Source organism: Saccopteryx bilineata, chromosome 1 (genome assembly GCF_036850765.1).
Source record: "Saccopteryx bilineata isolate mSacBil1 chromosome 1, mSacBil1_pri_phased_curated, whole genome shotgun sequence".
Lineage (NCBI taxonomy): Eukaryota > Metazoa > Chordata > Mammalia > Chiroptera > Emballonuridae > Saccopteryx > Saccopteryx bilineata.
In genome coordinates, this window is record NC_089490.1 from 8,759,317 (window position 1) to 8,779,252 (window position 19,936).

At 40.4% G+C, this 19,936-nt stretch overlaps 1 protein-coding gene across 9 annotated transcripts in view; it reads left to right on the forward strand.

Annotated features, from left to right (window-relative positions):
- The first annotated feature begins 2,329 nt into the window (after positions 1–2,329).
- LOC136324019 (butyrophilin subfamily 1 member A1-like) overlaps positions 2,330–19,936 on the forward strand; it is a 61,439-nt gene continuing 43,832 nt past the window's right edge. For 3 of the 9 annotated variants that reach the window (XR_010729060.1, XM_066256671.1, XM_066256895.1), the window contains exons 1-4: positions 2,331–2,758; positions 5,053–5,073; positions 16,958–17,065; positions 18,853–18,873. Coding sequence is in view for 7 of the 9 variants with exons in the window: in XM_066256671.1 (XP_066112768.1) it covers positions 2,608–2,758; positions 5,053–5,073; positions 16,958–17,065; positions 18,853–18,873 (301 nt within the window). In the remaining 2 variants the exon portion in view is untranslated. Of the gene's footprint in view, positions 2,759–5,052; positions 5,074–16,957; positions 17,066–18,852; positions 18,874–19,936 lie in introns of all 9 variants that reach the window. The other 6 variants (XR_010729043.1, XM_066256264.1, XM_066256760.1 and 3 more) reach the window with 5 other exon arrangements.

Here is a 19,936-nt window from a genome sequence, read left to right on the forward strand (position 1 = left end):
AGTGGGGTTTTGAGAACAGGAATTCGCCCATCGTCTCAGGTAGCCGGTACTTGAATAAACCTCTTCTGTTTTCACCAGCACCTCTGTCACAAACACGGGCTTTTCTGTGTGTCACGGCAGGCAGCAGAACCTGGGGCTTGCTTGACCCAGTTCCAAAGAGATGGTAACAGTGGTGACGTCGGCAGAAGTTTGTAGAAGCACACACATGTTTCTCTCGTCTCTGGCCGTGCAGTCGTCACTAAACATGGCCAAGCAGGCCGACTGGAGGGCCAGACACGTGGAGCCAGAGCCACGTGGGCCCAGTGATTCCAGCTGAGCTTATTCTAAACTAACCCATCGCAGCTCTTCATCAGACATGTGAGTGACCTACGTCCCTGCCCCACACGGGCATGCGCGGAACACATACTTACAGGGCCTGCCGCGGAGGCTTTCTGTAGGGCGGCAAAGACCACAGCCCGCTGTAATGGATGTTCCGGAAGGGCGTAGCTTGCTACTTGTTTTGTGTTGTGCTCTACCTCAAGTCCGTGGTGCCATGCACACAGCAGATATTCAAAACATGTTTGCTGAATTAAGAATAAAGGCAATCCATTCACAGTGTCAATGCGTTATTTACATATACAAAAAAAAAAGATTACAGTTAAATTCTGCACCAACCAAAGTGACCAGAACATAAACTGAATAAATATATTTATATGAGCCAATACATAAAATATAACTGTTTATTTTTGAAGTTTATTTTCTGAAGTTTCATTGTTGGTGTATAAGACAGCAATAGACTTTTATACATTGGTTTGTATCCTGCAACTTGACTGCACAGTATTGGTTTATTGTTTCTAATCTTATTTTGGTGGAGTCTTTGGGGTTTTCTTTACACAGGATCATGTCATCTGCAAAAAGTGATACAACTACTTCTTCTTTCCTGATATGATGCCTTTGATTTCTTTCTCTTGCCTGATTGCTCTGGCTAAAACTTCCAGAACGATGTGGAATAAGAGTTGTGAGAGAGGGTGTGGAGGGAAGGGCGTAAAGAAGGACAAATATAAGATGACGGAAAACGATTTGACGTTGGGTGATGGGTAGACAACATGATCAGCCGTTCAAATGCTATAGAAATATTTACCTGACTCCTCTGTACTCTTATTCATCAATATCACTGTGTCAAAGTTAATTTTCTAAATAAAATTTAAAAATGAAAAAAAGAATAAGTAAGATAAAAAAAACTTTTAAATTTGCTGAAGTAAAAATAGTGCCAAGAACAATAAAGAAAGTCCCAATAAGCAAAGACTTGCACCCACTATGATACACATAGTGATCTGATTAACAAATGCAGATATGTTGTGAGATATCATTCTGTGACCTCACTATGTGCTGGGGGGGGTCCTCTGTACCAGCGTGTCCCCCAGCATGACTGTGATTGCCCTGAAAGGAAAGCGGAGACTTGAATTCTTGAACTTGGAGTCCTTGCACGATGCAGTTTCTGAAGACAAGGGAGTCGGCCACATGAGAAAACACAATGAAATAAAGGTGGAAAATGCTGGTTCATCTATTCTAAGTCAATTGGGGAACAGTGTAAGGAGAGCAATAAACCCAGAAAAACAGCGATGTTTTAAATTAACTAATTAATGTGAAACTTGCATTAAATACTGTAATGCTCTCTGCAGGCACCGTGGAATCAGAGCAGAGGAAGCCAGCACGATTCCTTTAAGAGTTGACCTTCTCACGGAGAGAGACAGCAGACACTGAAGTGAGTTAAACACGGAGAACACCGCACAGCCGTGAGTACTGAGGAGGAACCAGAGTCGTGATGGTGGATAAGACAGGGAGGGCGGCATCGGGGGACGCTTTGTCCGGGAAGGTCTCACGGGAAAGGCCGGAGAGGGGGAGGGGCGGGTCACATCTGGAGGAGGAAGAGGATGCCGGGCAGAGAAGGAGCCAGCACAGCCCCCCGCTGCCCGGAGCGTGCACGGAGCAGCCAGGGGGTGGGTCCGGTCAGGGCAGGTCATCAAGAAGGTGAGCGAGGAGGTCAGAGATGGGGTCCCGGGACGTCACTGAAGAGCTCGCTGGGCCAACGACAGGATCAGAGAGAGGGAGAGGGAGCCCTGAGGCCCAGCAACGCAGCTGGGGTCCAGAATGCCACTGGAGCTGGGGAGGACAGAGGAAACCAGCCCTGAGTCTGAACCGCAGAAGAACAGCGTTGGGCAACGAGGCTGGCATCAGTGGAGCGCGTTTTGGGATGAAAAGAGGCACCTTGTGTGTAAGAACCCTGACTCGGTCTGATTGGTCTGTAAACGATCAAGTGACCATCCCATCTCTCCCTCTTCCACAGCAGATGGCCTCCCTGGGGTTGATTAAAGAGAAAAGCAAAGACAGAACTCAGTCTGCATTTATCAGTTGATCTTTCCGTGTCTACATAACTATTGGGGCGTGCTTTCCAGCTGCCCCTGAAATGCCGCTGTACGAGGTCCAGAGTCCAGGCTCTGCTTCCCTGCTCCTGGATCAACTCCACTTTCCGGTTGGCACCGAGCTCTGAGCAGGAGATGTGGCCCCCGGGCGACTGAAGCTTCTCTCGGACCTGGGGGCACTGCCCCAGCTTGTGGGGGGGACACAATGGCACTTCAGAGTCCTGCCAGCACAGCTGTCAGTAGAGCTGGGGATTGCCTTTGGGCCACGAGGGAGAAGTATGAAACAGACTTTTCTGAAAAGGACAGTCTGTGTCACGGCATAGAATTACTTAGGAGGAATGGCGGTGGTTATGGAGGTGAGTTTTATTTTTGTTATTACTCTTGCTGTTTGTGCTTGTGTGTGTGTGTGTGTGTGTACCGGGGTGTGTGTCAGCTGGTGGAGGGGTAACTGTGGATCCAGTGCCTCCAAGAAAACTCTCTGAGCCACCAGCATAGGGCAGATCATAGGGTCCAAGACCCGAAGGTTAAATCTGTCGTTCTCTCAGGTCTGATCAACCTCATTCTCATTCTCTTTCCCTAGCGAGCTGTCCCAGAGGGTCTCCCAGCTCACTACCTCCCTCCCATCAGATATTCCTCTCTTCCCCCTCGCTCTCCTTCCTCCCTTCCTCCCAGCTCACTACCTCCCTCTCATCAGAATTCCTCTCTTCCCCCTCGCTCTCCTTCCTCCCTTCCTCCCAGCTCACTACCTCCCTCCCATCAGCTATTCCTCTCTTCCCCCTCGCTCTCCTTCCTCCCTCCCTCCCAGCTCACTACCTCCCTCCCATCAGCTATTCCTCTCTTCCCCCTTGCTCTCCTTCCTCCCTCCCTCCCAGCTCACTACCTCCCTCTCATCAGATATTCCTCTCTTCCCCCTCGCTCTCCTTCCTCCCTCCTCCTCTCCTCCCAGCTCACTACCTCCCTCTCATCAGATATTCCTCTCTTCCCCCTTGCTCTCCTTCCTCCTTTCCTCCCAGCTCACTACCTCCCTCTCATCAGATATTCCTTTCTTCCACCTCGCTCTCCTTCCTCCCTTCCTCACAGCTCACTACCTCCCTCCCATCAGATATTCCTCTCTTCCCCCTCACTCTCCTTCCTCCCTTCCACCAGTGTGGAATACTGTCCCTCTCTCTCTATTTTTCCTTTTCCTAATTCAATGATCCTGAATAGTATCCTTCTAAGTTTTGTTCTTCTCTCTACTCTCACTTCAAATCTGAGCCTCCTCAAGTGACCTCATTTCAATTCACCCTTTCCTGTACATCAGTAGAACATCATCTGTTTCAAAAACACAACCATAAATTAGCAATAAGTGATATATATATATATGTGTGTATATATATATAGTCTAAAAGTCATAAAAATGATCTTGTAGGATTAAAAGCTAACAATGTTTTACTGGCCACCGTGTGCAATAATAAAATAAAAGTTTGTTTTAAGGACACATTGTTGAGGGAATTCTAAGAGGCTATTAATATTCATGGTGATCCGGGCTGGTTGGCTTAGAGATAGAGTGTCGGCCCCGTGTGTGGACATCGAATTTTTGATTCCCACTCAGTGCACACAGGAGAAGGGACCATGTGCTTCTCCAACCCTCCTCCTCCTCCTTCTCTCTCTCTCTCTCTCTCTCTCTTTCTCTCTCTCTCTCTCTCTCTCTCCCTCTTGTAGCCATGCCACACATGGGCAGAGCATCAGCTCTAGAAGGGGGTTGCTGGGTGGATCCCAGTCAGGGTGCATTCAGGAGGTTATCTATCTCCTTTGTTCTCACTTGGAAAAGAAAAAAAATACTCATGGTGAATTCTTATTTCTTATTTATTGATTTTAGACAGAAAGAGGAAGGGACAGAGAAAGAAACATCCATTTGTTCTCTATTTATTTATACATTCATTGGTTGATTCTTGTTTATGGCCCTGATCTGGAATTAAAACCACAAACTTGGCCTATGGGGATGATGTTCTAACCATCTGAGCTACCTGGCCGGCGCCCATGGTGAATAGACTTTAATGTGTACTAATTGGGAGTTTTAAAAGTGACGTAGAGATCCACACTGTTGTAGTCATGGTTCTGACTCAGAGTGAGTCCTAAAAAAACTGGTGTCTCATATGACTGTGGGTGGGTTTTTTAAAAAAAAAAATCTTTTCTGGCCTGACCTGTGGTGGCACAGTGGATAAAGCATTGACCTGGAAATGCTGAGGTTGCCAGTTCAAACCCTGGGCTCTCCTGGTCAAGGCACACATGGGAATTGAAGCTTCCTGCTCCTCCCCACCTTCTCTCTCTCTTCTCTAAAATAAATAAATAAAATAAATAAAAATAATTAAAAAAATAAAACAAAAATCTTTTCTGTTTGAAGAAATAAATAACCAAGTACTTCTCACAAGAAAGATAGAGAATGGAAAACAGTTATTTCTGACTATCAGGGGAATATCATTCAAGTTATGGTTTATACTATGCTATAAAAACTGTTTCATGTAAAGTATATGGCATTAGACCACTTTGATGCTAACTTTAGAAATTTATTTGCTTTTCAATATTTAATGAACACCGTTTTGTTTTCCTTTTTAAAATTTTAAAATTTTATTTAGAAGATTAACTTTGACTTCTCTGTTTTGTTTTTCAGCACAGCAGTGGGAGCACAGCGGTAAGTTCCCCCGTGTTTCCTTCCACACGATATCACAACTTGTGCAGAAGCATTATTCTACTGTTGACTAGTCCACTTAGTATCTAAAATCTTGCCACTACGACAAGAAAGAAAATGTAGCATGTCAGGTACTCTTCCTCTGTGAGGATTCTTCTACATTCACTTTTGAAATTTAAGTCAGTTTTTCTCATTGCCTTACTGACTGAGATTTAATGTAGATGGCACAGATATAATTCTTTGTTCATGATAAATAATATTCAGGAGTAGAAAAATATGAGGACAATAATACATGACAAATGGTATAAAAATGTCAAAACACCATATTGCACAATGGAAGTTAATATAACTAATATAGTATCCTATACCAACCATAATTAAATTAAAAAACTGACAGAGAACAAGAGTCATATGCATAGGAGGGGAAATAGGAAACAATCTTATTATAAAAAGACAAGTTAATTTATGCTCAGAAAAGAATGGAATGGATGATGTTATACAGAGTATAGCAAATGCAAGAACCATGATTGAAACTGAGCCTCTGGGATAGCAGTAAGCCGCTGTTGTAGACCTTACCGGTGCATGCACAGTGTGATCCTGGGAGGAGACAGTGTAACTGTTGGTGACAGATTAGAGAAAGGCAGGCAATCCAATCACTTTTAGGGGAAAATAAATTGGATGCAAGACCAAAGCTAGCAGCCCAGGAGAGGGCGATCTTCCCAGCAGGCGAGCTGGAACCACTCATCCTGCTCAGACATCATGGACAGTGGGGATGTAGGTGACCTGTTCTCTCCTCAGACGTTTGACTGAGGAGTACGGAGAAGACTGTTGTTCCCAAGCAAGAATAAAGACGAAAACATAAACAAAAATCAGTGAGGATGTAACTGATTCATATTACAAAGGAAGTAAAGAAAGTTTTACCTTTTCCAAAGACATCCCACCCTGGAACACCAATGGCCCTAAAATAGTAATAATAATAATAAGAAGCCTAAATTGTCAAGCTGTGTCTGAGCCACAGGGATGGTAACCAGCTCATTTTATCAGATTCTCCCTCTAGTGTGGGCAAAGAATGAAGCAGGTGTCAGTCTACAGCAGGAAGAGAGGTCGGAGTAGACACAGGAGGAGGAGAACTGAGAAGAGGGTGGGCTGAACAGGCAAGGAGCCACCTGAGCTCCTGCAGAAGCTTAAGTCCTGAGTGACCCTGTGAGTGACCCGGTTGTCCTCTGAACCGGTCCTTTCTGAGACTGGTCAGTGCCTGGGAGCTTCTGAAACTCATGTCTGCACTATTACAACTAAATCCATAGTTTATTCAAAATACTTGGATCACATTTTTTCCCCAATGACAATAAAAGGTCAGATCGTCACTTTCAAAGGCACTGTTTCAGAGTCGTTGAAAGGCTCAGAGTTTGGCTGTCGGGGTTTGCGCCCACGGTGTGCAGGCGAGGCGGCAGTCCTGGGTGGTTAATGACGCACAGGTCTGAGGTGCGCCTTCTCTGAGCTCAACTTCAAAACCCGTCTTCCGCTCTGTATCATTTTACATGTGATCTTTTCTTTCCTTGCTTCTCTTTAAAATTTTTTATTTTAATATTTATTTTGCAATTCTGTTCAAGACGAAATAATAACAAATAAAAATTCGCTTCATATTAATATACCGTTGATCTCTTTTTGGCACACCCACAGCAGGGGTAAATGCTGTTAAGTGACTTCTCTTCACCTAGAATTAGGAAGAAGTAGGATTAATTCCTACACCACCTGTAACAACGACCGTGGCAAACTGGGAAACTCATGAAGCGGAATTCCTCCCTTTGAATTCTCTATGTTTCTGGTTGAGTTACCTGTTTATCAAGCCTCAAATGGCCCCCCATGAGAGGGAGAAGACATCCCTTATCAGTGCTAAGTGGGGGCGGAAGAACACGTTCCCCACTCAGTGTTTATTAACACTCGAGATGGACAGGGGGGCGTGGTTACTGCTGAGTAAAGCTGAAGTGAATGTTCAGGCTCCCTGGGTCTTCTGCGGACACCACCGCACCTGGAAGAGTGAGGACGCCTGGTCACTGTCCTCCGGGGGTTCTCCCCTGACTCTGCGGCAGGGCAGGGACTGCGCTCGCTGCTGGGTGGGAATCAAGCTTCCAGCCCTCCACTAACTAATTTAGCCTTTGCTAACACCAACCCAGGAGGGAAGGTGGAACCATGTGAGCTGAGTGAAAGTCACTCTCTAAACTCCTCAGCCTTTGATGAGCTGTACGATTTGGGCTCCAGCTGTACGATTTCTGTGTTGTTTGGAGAGGGGAGTTTCTGTCTTTCTCTGTCGCCCGTTTCTGACCTTTGTCTTTTTTTTTTCCCCAGCTTTTTTTTTTTAATAATTTTATTTTTTTAACGGGGCGACATCAATAAATCAGGATACTTATATTCAAAGATAACATGTCCAGGTTATCTTGTCGTTCAATTATGTTGCATACCCATCACCTAAAGTCAGATGGTCCTCTGTCAGCTTCTATCTAGTTTTCTTTGTGCCCCTCCCCCTCCCCCTTTCCCTCTCCCATTCCCCCCTCCCCCCCGTAACCATCACACTCTTATCAATGTCTCTTAGTCTCACTTTTATGTCCCACCTACGTATGGAATAATGCAGTTCCTGTTTTTTTTTTACTTACTTATTTCACTTCGTATAATGTTATCAAGATCCCACCATTTTGCTGTAAATGATCCGATGTCATCATTTCTTATGGCTGAGTAGTATTCCATAGTGTATATGTGCCACATCTTCTTTATCCAGTCATCTATTGATGGGCTTTTTGGTTGTTTCCATGTCCTGGCCACTGTGAACAATGCTGCAATGAACATGGGGCTGCATGTGTCTTTACGTATCAATGTTTCTGAGTTTTTGGAGTATATACCCAGTAGAGAGATTGCTGGGTCATAAGGTAGTTCTATTTTCAGTTTTTTGAGGAACCACCATACTTTCTTCCATAATGGTTGTACTACTTTACATTTCCACCAACAGTGTATGAGGGTTCCTTTTTCTCCACAGCCCCTCCAACATTTGCTATTACTTATCTTGTTAATAATAGCTAATCTAACAGGTGTGAGGTGGTATCACATTGCAGATTTTGATTTGCATTTCTCTAATAACTAAAGAAGATGAGCATCTTTTCATATATCTGTTGGCCATTTGTATTTCTTCCTGGGAGAAGTGTCTATTCATATCCTCTTCCCATTTTTTAATTGGATTGTTTGTTTGTTGTTGAGTTTTGTGAGTTCTTTGTATATTTTGGATATTAGGCCCTTATCTGAGCTGTTGTTTGAAAATATCATTTCCCATTTTTTGGCTTTCTGTTTATTTTGTTATCAGTTTTTCTTGCTGAGCAAAAGCTTCTTAGTCTGATGTAGTCCCATTCATTAATTGTTGCCTTCACTTCTCTTGCCTTTGGAGTCAAATTCATAAAATGCTCTTTAAAACCCAGGTCCATGAGTTGAGTACCTATGTCTTCTTCTATGTACTTAATTGTTTCAGGTCTTATATTTAGATCTTTAATCCATTTTGAGTTAATTTTAGTACAGGGGGACAAACTGTAGTCCAGTTTCATTCTTTTGCATGTGGCTTTCCAGTTTTCCCAGCACCATTTATTGAAGAAGCTTTCTTTCCTTCATTGTGTGTTGTTGGCCCCTTTATCAAAAATTATTTGACTATATATATGTGGTTTTATTTCTGGGTTTTCTATTCTGTTCCATTGGTCTGAGTGTCTATTTTTTCTGCCAATACCATGCTGTTTTGATTGTTGCGGCCCTATAATATAGTTTGAAGTCAGGTATTGTAATGCCCCCAGCTTCATTCTTTTTCTTTAGGATTGCTTTGGCTATTCGGGGTTTTTTATAGTTCCATATAAATCTGATGATTTTTTGCTCCATTTGTTTAAAAGATGTCATTGGAATTTTGATGGGAATTGCATTAAATTTGTATATTGCTTTGGGTAATATGGCCATCTTGATTATATTTATTCTTCCTAACCAAGAACAAGGAATATTCTTCCATCTCATTGTATCTTTTTCGATTTCCCTTACAATGGTTTATAGTTTTCATTATATAAGTCCTTTACATTCTTTGTTATGTTTATTCCTAAGTATTTTATTTTTTTCTTGCAATCGTGAAGGGGATTATTCTCTTGAGTTCATTCTCAAATGTTTCATTGTTGGCATATAGAAAGGCTATTGACTTCTGTATGTTAATTTTGTATCCTGCGACCTTACTGTATTGGCTTATTGTTTCTGGTAGTCTTTTTGTGGATTCTTTGGGATTTTGGATGTATAGGATCATATCATCTGCAAAAAGTGATACCTTTACTTCTTCTTTTTTGATATGGATGCCTTTTATTTCTTTGTCTTGTCTGATTGCTCTGGCTAGAACCTCTAGTACCACATTAAATAAGAGTGGAGAGAGTGGACAACCCTGTCTTGTTCCTGATTTAAGGGGGAAAGCCTTCAGTTTAGTGCCATTTAATATGATGTTAGCTGATAGTTTATCATATATGGCCTTTATCATGTTGAGATATTTTCCTTCTATACCCATTTTGTTGAGAGTCTTAAACATAAAATTGTGTTGTATTTTATTGAAAGCCTTTTCTGCGTCTATTGATAAAATCATGTGGTTTTTGTTCTTTGTTTTGTTGATATGGTGTATTACTTTAACCGTTTTATGTATGTTGAACCATCCTTGAGATCCTGGGATGAATTCTACTTGATCATGATGTATTATTTTTTTAATATATTGTTGTATTCGGTTTGCTAGTATTTTGTTTAATATTTTAGCATCTGTATTCATTAGACATATTGGTCTGTAGTTTTCTTTTTTTGTGTCATCCTTGCCTGGTTTTGGTATGAGGGTTATGTTGGCCTTATAAAATATGTTTGGAAGTATTGATTCTTCTTCAATTTTTTGGAAGACTTTCAGTAAAATAGGAACCAAGTCTTCTTTGAATGTTTGATAAAATTCGCTGGTATAGCCGTCTGGGCCTGGACTTTTATTTTGGGGGAGCTTTTTAATATTTTTTTCTATTTCTTCTCTACTAATAGGTCTGTTTAGGCTTTCTGCTTCTTCTTGACTCAGTCTAGGAAGGTTGTATTGTTCTAGGAATTTATCCATTTCTTCTAGGTTGTTAAATTTAGTGGTATAACGTTTTTCATAGTATTCTGCAATAATTCTTTGTATATCTACGGTGTCTGTGGTGATTTCTCCTCTTTCATTTTGGATTTTATTTATATGAGTTCTTTCTCTTTTTTCCTTGGTAAGTCTTGCCAAGGGTTTGTCAATTTTGTTGATCTTTTCAAAGAACCAGCTCCTTATTCTATTAATTTTTTCTATAGTTTTTCTGTTCTCTATTTCATTTATTTCTGCTCTGATTTTTATTATCTCCTTTCTTCGGCTGGTTTTGGGTTGTCTTTGTTCTTCTTTTTCTAGTTCCTTAAGGTGTGAAGTTAAGTGGTTCACTTGGGTCTCTCTGGTTTGTTCATAAGGGCCTGTAGTGATATGAACTTCCCTCTTATCACTGCTTTTGCTGCATCCCAGAGATTCTGATATGTTGTATTGTCATTTCCATTTGTCTGTATATATCTTTTGATCTCTGCACTTATTTTTTCTTTGACCCATTCATTTTTTAAAAGTATGTTGTTTAGTTTCCACATTTTTGTGGGATTTTTTCCCCTTTTTTGCAGTTGAATTCTAGTTTCAAGGCTATATGATCAGAAAATATGTTTGGTACAACTTCAATTTTTCTGAATTTGCTGATGTTGTTTTGTGGCCCAACATATGCTCAATTCTTAAGAATGATCCATGTACACTGGAGAAAAATGTATACTCAGTCACTTTGGGATGAAATGTCCTGTAGATATCTATCATATCCAGTTGCTCTAGTGTTTCATTTAAGGCCACTATATCTTTGTTGATTCTCTGTTTGGATGACCGATCTAGAGCCGTCAGCATTGTATTGAGGTATCCAAGTATGATTGTATTTTTGTCAGTTTTTGTTTTAAGGTCAATAAGTAGCTGTCTTATATATTTTGGTGCTCCTTGGTTTCATGCATATAAATTAAGAATTGTTATGTCTTCTTGATTCAGTGTCCCCTTAGCCATTACGAAATGGCCATTTTTGTCTCTGAGTACTTTTGCTGTCTTGTAATGAGCATTATCAGATATGAGTATTGCTATGCCTGCTTTATTTTGGATGTTATTTGCTTGGAGTATTGTTTTCCAGCCTTTCACTTTGAATTTGTTTTTATCCTTGTTACTTAGATGAGTTTCTTGTAGGGAGCATACAGTTGGATTTTCTTTTTTAATCCATGCTGCTACTCTGTGCCTTTTTATTGGTGAGTTTAATCTGTTTACATTTAGTGTAATTATTTACACTTGTGAGTTCCCTATTGCCATTTTATAGATTGCTTTCTGTTAGTTTTGTGTCTTGTTTGATCGTTCTCTTTTGTATTTCTATCTTTGTTTTTATTTGGTTGTATTCCATACATCTTTCCTCTGTTGCTATCTTTTTTAAATCATGTGCTTCTGTGGTGGTTTTTTCAATGGTGGTTACCTTTAAGTAATGAAAAGGGTTCCTACCCTGTTCATTGTAGTGCACTATTTTGTAAGTACTTTTGCACTCCATAGTCCTTTGCTACTGTTAATCTCCATCCTCTCCCCCCCTTTCTTTTTATTGTTGTCACAGTGTAAATTTGGTTTTATTGTGTTCTTCTTGGAGCTTTTACTTGTGGCTTTGTTTTTTGTTTTTTTTTTTTTGTTCTTTGTATCTGATTGGAGAACCCCTTTAGTAATTCCTGGAGTGGGGGTTTTCTGATGATAAATTTCCTTATCTTTTCTGTATCTGTGAATGTTTTTATTTCTCCTTTATATTTGAAGGATAGCTTTGATGGGTATAGTATTCGTGGCTGAAAGTTCCTCTCTTTAAGGACTTTAAACATTGGGGTCCTCTCTCTTCTTACTTGTAGAGTTTCTGTTGAGAAATCAGATGATAATCTAATGGGCCTTCCTTTATATGTTATATTCTTCTTTTCCCTGGCTGCCTTGAGAATTTTTTCATTGTCGTTGGTTTGTGCCAATTTCATTATGATGTGCCTTGGAGTAGGTTTGTTGGAGTTAAGAAAACTCGGAGTTCTGTTTGCTTCTTGAATCTGAGGCTTTAGTTCTTTCCATAGGCTTGGGAAGTTCTCATCTATTATTTGTGTGAGTATGTTCTCCATTCCATTTTCTTTCTCTTCTCCCTCTGATATACCTATTATTCTTATGTTATTCTTTTTGATGGAGTCAGATAATTCCTGTAGGGCTATCTCATTTTTTTAAAAATTTTTGAGTCTCTTTCTTCTTCTCTCTGTTGTGCCTCAAGTTGCTTGTCTTCTATTTCACTTTTCACTAATCCTACCTTCTATCTGGCCTGTCCTATTAGCTAAGCTTGTTACCTCATTTTTCAGCTTGTGAATTGAGTTTTTCATCTCTGTTTGATTTGTTTTTACAATTTCAATTTCCTTGGAAATATATTCTTTGTGTTCATTGAGTTGTTTTCTGAGCTCCCTAAATTGCCTTTCTGTGTTTTCTTGTATATTTGAGTGTTTTTAGGATTTCTATTTTAAATTCTCTGTTGTTTAACTCCAAGGTTTCCTATATATTAAATTTTTTCTCCATAGATTTTTCATCATCTCTCTGTGTTACCTCTCTTTCTTTTGTATCCATGATATTCGATTTTCTCTTCCTTAATGGCATCTGAGGGTGGTTTTGTTGATAGTATTAATGAGATTTAATAAAGATTAAAAAGTTAAAAAAATAAAAAAAAATCAAAGAGTTGTTTTTTAAAAAATAATAATTAAATAAATAAAAATTAAATTAAATTAAAATTATAAAAAGGAAATTATTCCCCCCTCCTTTTTTTCTCTCCTCTCCTCTCCTCTCTTTCTTGAGAAAATCTTGTGCTGAACTGTGAATTATATTGTACTAAATAGAACAAACCATACGTGTAATGGAGGGCCTGAATTGGGGAGAAGTAATAAAGGGGTAAAAAAGAGGGGGGCGTATGGAACCACAATAAGCAAATACGGATAAAATTTGGGTCAAGAATAAAATGATTTGCTTTTAGGTGTTGGTTGACTAAGAGTTATGATGAGAGGAATAAGAGGGAAACAGGAAAATGAGGGGACAAAGTAAAAAATTACTATTGTATTTAGTGGAACAAGAACTAGATAAAATGGAGAGCCAGAGATGGGAGCACTGCTAGTGAGTTAAAATGGTGAAGTAAAAAAACCCCAAAATGCCACAAATATAAGATTGAGTCCCAGATAAGATAATTTGTTCGTTATTGAGGTTTGAATGAGAGGAGACGTAAAGGAGAAAGGAAGAAACTAATATAGAGGGAGAAAAGAAAGAGAGGGAGAAAAAAAGAGGGAACCACTAAAAGAAGAAAAAAGATAAAATAGAGAGAGAGAGAGAGAGAGTTAAGGGTTTTGGAGTGCAACCCTCATAGAGAGAAAGGAAGAGGATAAAGAAGATAATGGGAGATGTAACACTTATGGGTAGTGTAGTTCAAGGAGAGGAGAAAGTAAGACCAGCAGAGAGTTAAACGACCAAATTGGAGGAGGGAAAAAAAAAATCAAGAATGAAGATAAGAGAAACAAACGAACAAATATAATAAAATGGGATAGGTTATAAAGCCTGTGGATTATTCTTGATTTTGAGAGGTTATCTTCTTACTTTTTCTTTTCTCTCCCTCTTCCTGGTCGGTGACTCTGTACCCTGGGTTCTGCCCCTTTGGCATGCTCAGGTAGAGGTTTGCAGTTGATAAGTCTCTATGCCGATGTCATGTATTGTGCTTCAGTCTCATTGGCAGTCGAGACTCATTAGCATTTATAGGCTCCGACAGTGAGAGAGTCCGTGTTCCTGGAGCCTCTCTCCTAGTCTTTCCTTCCTCAATTAGTAGCCTGATAATCCAGATATGGGGTTGCTGCTGCCTCTGCCTGGATAGTAAGAGGCTCAAAGAACTGGCAACTCCCCACTCTATTCCCACTCAGCACAGGGCTCTGGGTAAGGCTCAGTCAATCAGAGCTGCTAGCATAATCAGGCGGGGCTTCTGCCCACTCAAAGACCTCTGGCTCTGCCCCTCTGTCCTGTAACACGGGTGGGCGCCCACTCCTGGGGCGCTTGGAGGAAACTCTCACTCACAATCTGTGCACAGACCATGATATCAGGCCAGCAGTCTCACACTCTGAGTGAAACCCCCACCCGCATGGAAAAGTTCCAGCGTTGGAATTGGCTCTCGCTCCCTCCCCATGCATGGCTTTTTCAGGGCTCTGGGGAGGCATGGAGATTCTGCTTTTGACCCACACAAAGGCCCCTGACTCTGCCCCTTTGTGGGATAACATGGGTGCGCACTGCCGAGGCACTCCGAGGAATCTCTTACTCACTATCTGTGTGCAGACCAGGATATCAGGCCGGCTGCCTCGCCCTCTGAGTGAAACCCCCGCCCGCATGGAAAAGTTCCAGTGTTGGAATTGGCTCTCGCTCCCTCCCTGTGCGCAGCTTTTTCAGGGCGCTGGGGCGGCCCGGAGATTCTGCTTTCAGCCCACACAAAGGCCCCTGACTCTGCCTTTCTGTGGGGTAACACGAGCGCCCACTGCTGAGGCACTCGGAGGAATGTCTCACCCACTATCTGCACGCGCCGACCAGGAGATTGGGGAAAATGCTGCCCCACTTGTTTTTCTTTGTCTGGGTTTGGCGCGAGTGTTAGCTTGTATTGACTGGGTTGCCACAGGATCAGATTTTCCTCGGCTTGGATCTCCGTGCCACAGCCTGGTTTGGCCGTTTGTGCCGCGGCGGCCTGGATCTATTCACCCCCTTTGCCCACCTCAGTTTCTATATTCTCAGTTCCCAGTGAAAGCAGCCCTATTTAGGTTAGTGAGGAAGGCAGAGCATTTCTTACTCCCTATTTCCTTCGGGGTTTGATTATATATTTAGCCAATTTTTCGCTCGACCATACCTTTGGGTGTATTGTGAAACATCTGGAGGCTTCAAGGATAGGTTTTTCTGTTTCTGGTTGAAGATCTTGTTGAGTTTTGGGGGATATTATTGGTATCGCTTCCTACCGCGCCATTACTCTAATCTGACCTTTGTCTATTTATTTATTTATTTATTTATTTATTTATTTATTTTTCTGAAGCTGGAAATGGGGAGAGACAGTCAGACAGACTCCTGCATGCGCCCGACTGGGATCCACCCGGCAGGCCCACCAGGGGTGACGCTCTGCCACCAGGGGTCGATGCTCTGCCCCTCCGGGGCGTTGCCCTGCCACAACCAGAGCCACTCCAGCACCTGGGGCAAAGGCCAAGGAGCCATCCCCAGCGCCCGGACCATCTCCACTCCAATGGAGCCCTGGCTGCGAGAGGGGAAGAGAGAGACAGAGAGGAAGGAGGGGGGGTGGAGAAGCAAATGGGCACTTCCCCTATGTGCCCTGGCCAGGAATCGAACCCGGGTTTCCCGCACGCCAGGCCGACGCTCTACCGCAGAGCCAACCGGTAGGGCCAATCACAGCCTCTTAAAAGTTATGTCCTTGGGGACAAACTGTACTCAAGTTTTATTTATTTATTTATTTATTTATTTATTTATTTATTTTTTTCAAGTTTTATTTTTTTGCATGTGGCTTTCCAATTTTCCCAGCACCTTTTATTGAAGAGGCTTTCTTTTCTCCATCATGTGTTCTTGGCTCCTTTGTCAAAAATTATTTGCCCATATGTATGTGGTTTTATTTCTAGGTTTTTTATTCTGTTCCATTGGTCTGTATGTCTCTTTTTCTGCCAATACCATGCTGTTTTGATTATTGTGGCTCTGTAGCATACTTTGAAGCCAGGTAGTGTGATACTTCTGGCTTCATTCATTTTTCTCAAGATTGCTTTAACTATTCAGAGTCTTTTATAGTTCCATACAAATCTGGTGGGTTTTTTGTTATAGTTGTTCTATTTCTTAACAAAATACCATTGGGATTTTGATGGCGATTGCATTAAATTTGTATATTGCTTTGGGTAATATGACCATTTTAACTATGTTGAGTCTTCCAATCCATGAACTTGGTGTGTTTTTCTATTTCATTGTCCTTTTCAATTTCTTTCAATAATGCTTTGTAGTTTTCAGTATATATAGGTCTTTCACAGCCTGTATTAAGTTTTATTCCTAGGTATTTAATTTAATTTAATTTAATTTTTGGTTGCAATTGTAAAAGAAATTTTTTAAAATTAATTTTCTGATTTTTCATTGTTTGTGTCTAGAAAAGCAGTAGACTTTTGAATATCTATTTTTTGTATCTGGGTGGAAGGGAGTAAAAAGGGACAAATATCTGGTGACAGAAAATGATTTGACTTTGTGTGATGGGCACATGATGCAATCAATAGTTCAAATGCTATAGAGATGTTCACCTGAAACATATGTATATAATCAGAGTTGATTTAGTTTGTGGGCCCTCATCTGCCAAACCCTGCCCTTGATCATATTTGGCTTCATAGGGAATAGCAAGGCAATGACAGCAGACCTGGGACATGGCGGAACTTTTCTCATTTACTGTGAGGTGCCCTCGCTCTAGCATCCTTCACAATCCCTGGGGCGAGTATCTCCCTAACCTTTGGCCTGTCCTGAGAGAGTGGATCCTGGCTCATCCTGTGTGGCTGCTGCAATATCCCACACTCATCCCTGTGGGATTTATGACTAATGGGATTGCCCCAACTTTACCGAGGAAGAGTGAAATGTGGTCATTCAAGCAACCTCTATTACTTAAAATACAGAATAAAAATTCTGTAGAAAGAGCTTTAAGGTTGGTCTGGTGATAATAAAAAAAAATCTCTCACATTTCTTTTTCAGTATCCAACAGTAAAGACGATGTCGACACCACTGCACTTTATAATGTTCTCCGTTGGCTAGTGTTTTGCTTTATTGTCTGTATATTCTGGAAGGAATTTCGCCAAAGCGGTAAGTAAGTTTGTAAAGTCATGCTGTCTTCAGGGAATTGTGCACCACTCTGGCCGATTCTGACATAATCCCTCCGCAGTGTGACAGAAGTGAGCAGGATCTGACCTTTCTGTGTAAAAGCCAAATTGCAAGCATGAGATGTAATGGCCTCTCTATTGCATACTTTTCACTCCTGATTAGAACTCATTCATTGAGTTCTGGGCACCACAGTTTAAGAGAGATTTTTGACAACTTGCAGTTCATCAAGATGCACCATTCCCAAAGTTGTGAAGGCTTTGAAAACACTTCTTTAACGTTAACAGTATATGTAAATATGTCTAACAAGGAAAAACACAGTATCTGAGTTACTACACACATTTTAGAACAGCTAAAAGTCAAAAACAAACTGAAAAAATATGCAATGACAGTGAGAATGTGAGGAAACTAGATTTCTCATCATTGCCAGGGAGAATGCAAAGTGGGACAGACACTCTATTAAAATTTTGGCCTTTAAAAAATATATACATGTGATTAACATATGTGTCAACAATCACACCCTTAAGCATTTATTCTAAAGAAATAACAATTTTCTTCACACCAAATCTTTCACACATATAGTCATAGAAACTTTACCTGCTTTAACAAACAAACAAACAAAAAACTGTAAAAAAACAAACAAATACTATTCAATGGAAGAATGCTTAAATAAACTGTGTTATATCCATACAATTACATTTTGTTTTGCAATAAAATAGAGCAGGCTAATGAGTTATATGAGGAACTTGATAAAAATTCAGTGGCATTAGGCTTAGTGAAAAAAATCTATCTCAAAATATACTGTATGATTGTGTAACACTTTAAAAGACAGTACTATGGAGATGGAATCTAGTCTAGTGGTTGCCAGGAGACGGAGGAGGAGTAGGAGAGCGCAGTGTGAAGATAAGAAGATTATACATGACACTTCCTCTGTGCTTATAAAATAGCTCTGTATCTACTTGTGTGGTAGCTACTTGTGTCCATAAGTGAGGGGAAAGTGCACACACACACACACACAATGTAGGGGAAAACAGTGAAGGTAAATGAGGTATGTTGCATAGTTAATAGTATTGTACCCAAGTAAATTATTTAGCTTTGATATTTGCTACAACTATAGAAGATGTTAGGTATCATTAGGGGAATCTGGGTGAAAGATTTTAAATCTTAAAGAAAGTTCAAATATATCTCTCAATTCTGCAAATTTTAAATGAAGAACACAAGTACTATTGTCTTGCTGGGTTTTCAAAAAGAAACAATATAGACATTTAAAGTTTAATATCTTACTTTCTAAAGACAATTTCAATTATATTCTTGAGACTAATATATTCAACTTAACGTAGTTATATTCAATTCTGTTTTTAGATGAGTGACTTAAGAATATATCTCTTTAATGTACAGAGTGGGTGTCGTGCGACTGATGCAATAAAAACAGTTAGAATGGATGGGTGTATTTACTATACAATTCCATGTCACTGTCAAGTACCTCAGCCATTCATAAATAAATATGTATGAGGTAAAGTTCTAGGTGGTCTCTCTGACATTCCCCAACATTTACCTTTTATTTAATCATTTGAGAAACATCATTTGTTTTTCTTTTTTCTAGGGAAAACAATGTGACCTTGCCAGTTATTCAGTTTTGGTTTGCTTCCTGCTTACTCTTTTACCTGATACATATCACACCGATTGACTTTGCATTGGCTGATTTCAACTGATGTTAATTTTCTGTGTTTATTTCACTTGTATTTACAAAAGTTTTCTATTTTCTTTTTCAGAAGAACTTCAGCAAAAAATTGGTAATCTTTTTCAGACTGATACTTCTTTAGTGACGTATTTCATAGAAATAATTTTTCTGACCTTTCCCCGTTGTTTAAATCATTACCCACCTCAATCATTGCTCTCTTTTCATGGATTTTAAATTACACTATCTTTATTTTGTTTTGCTTTGCTTTGTAGAATTCTTCCATGTTTATCTCCCTTCTCATCCTCCACCTCCACCCTTTTTATTCCCCTTCGTTCATTTGTTATATATTCTTAGGCTTCTTCTGTCTTCCAGATGCTCAGTATCATTTCACTCATAGTAAGGTCCAGTGAGAAACAAAATCTGTGATAGAACTAGTCCTTTTTCTGTCCTGCATTCAGCACCCATGAGAATTAAGATAAGCTTCTTTAGAAATGAGTTAAAACAAAAACTCAAACACAGAATGATAAAAAATCAACCTGTGGACACAAACATGGAGGACGCAGCCCCCAGACCCCTGACCCTGTGTCACTGGGAGGAGCTGTGTGTCAGTGCTCCTTCCACAGTGTGGTGGCCACTCTGCACGATGTCGCTGCTGTAGCAGTGAGACCCACTGACGTGTTTCAATCATCCAATGACCATACTAAAGCTAACAAACTGAGTAACAGTAACATAAATATTTATATAGATCAAGAATATTTACAGGTTTGCCAGTGATGGTGCAGAGGATAGAGTGTCGATCTGAAATGCTGAGGTCACGAATTCAAAACCCTGGGCAGGCAGGCCCAGCAAGGCACATGGGACAAGCAATGTACAACTAAAATAAAGTGAGGCCACTGTGGCTCGATATGCCTGGCTGCCCCATCCCCTCACCCTGTACAATCGATAAATAAAACCTTTTCTTTAAAAAAGAATATTTTTATCAACTAACCACCAAAACTAATATTTTAAAATTTTTATGTCATTTTATTCAATTATCTCCATTTATCTCCTTTTTATTTATTGTAGAATATCTCTGAACAATAGTGATCTCTGAGCCTTTGTGTGTGTGCATGGGGGATGGTACGTGTGTGTGTGTGTTCATCTGAAACGTGGTAGGGTTATTTTTATATATGAAT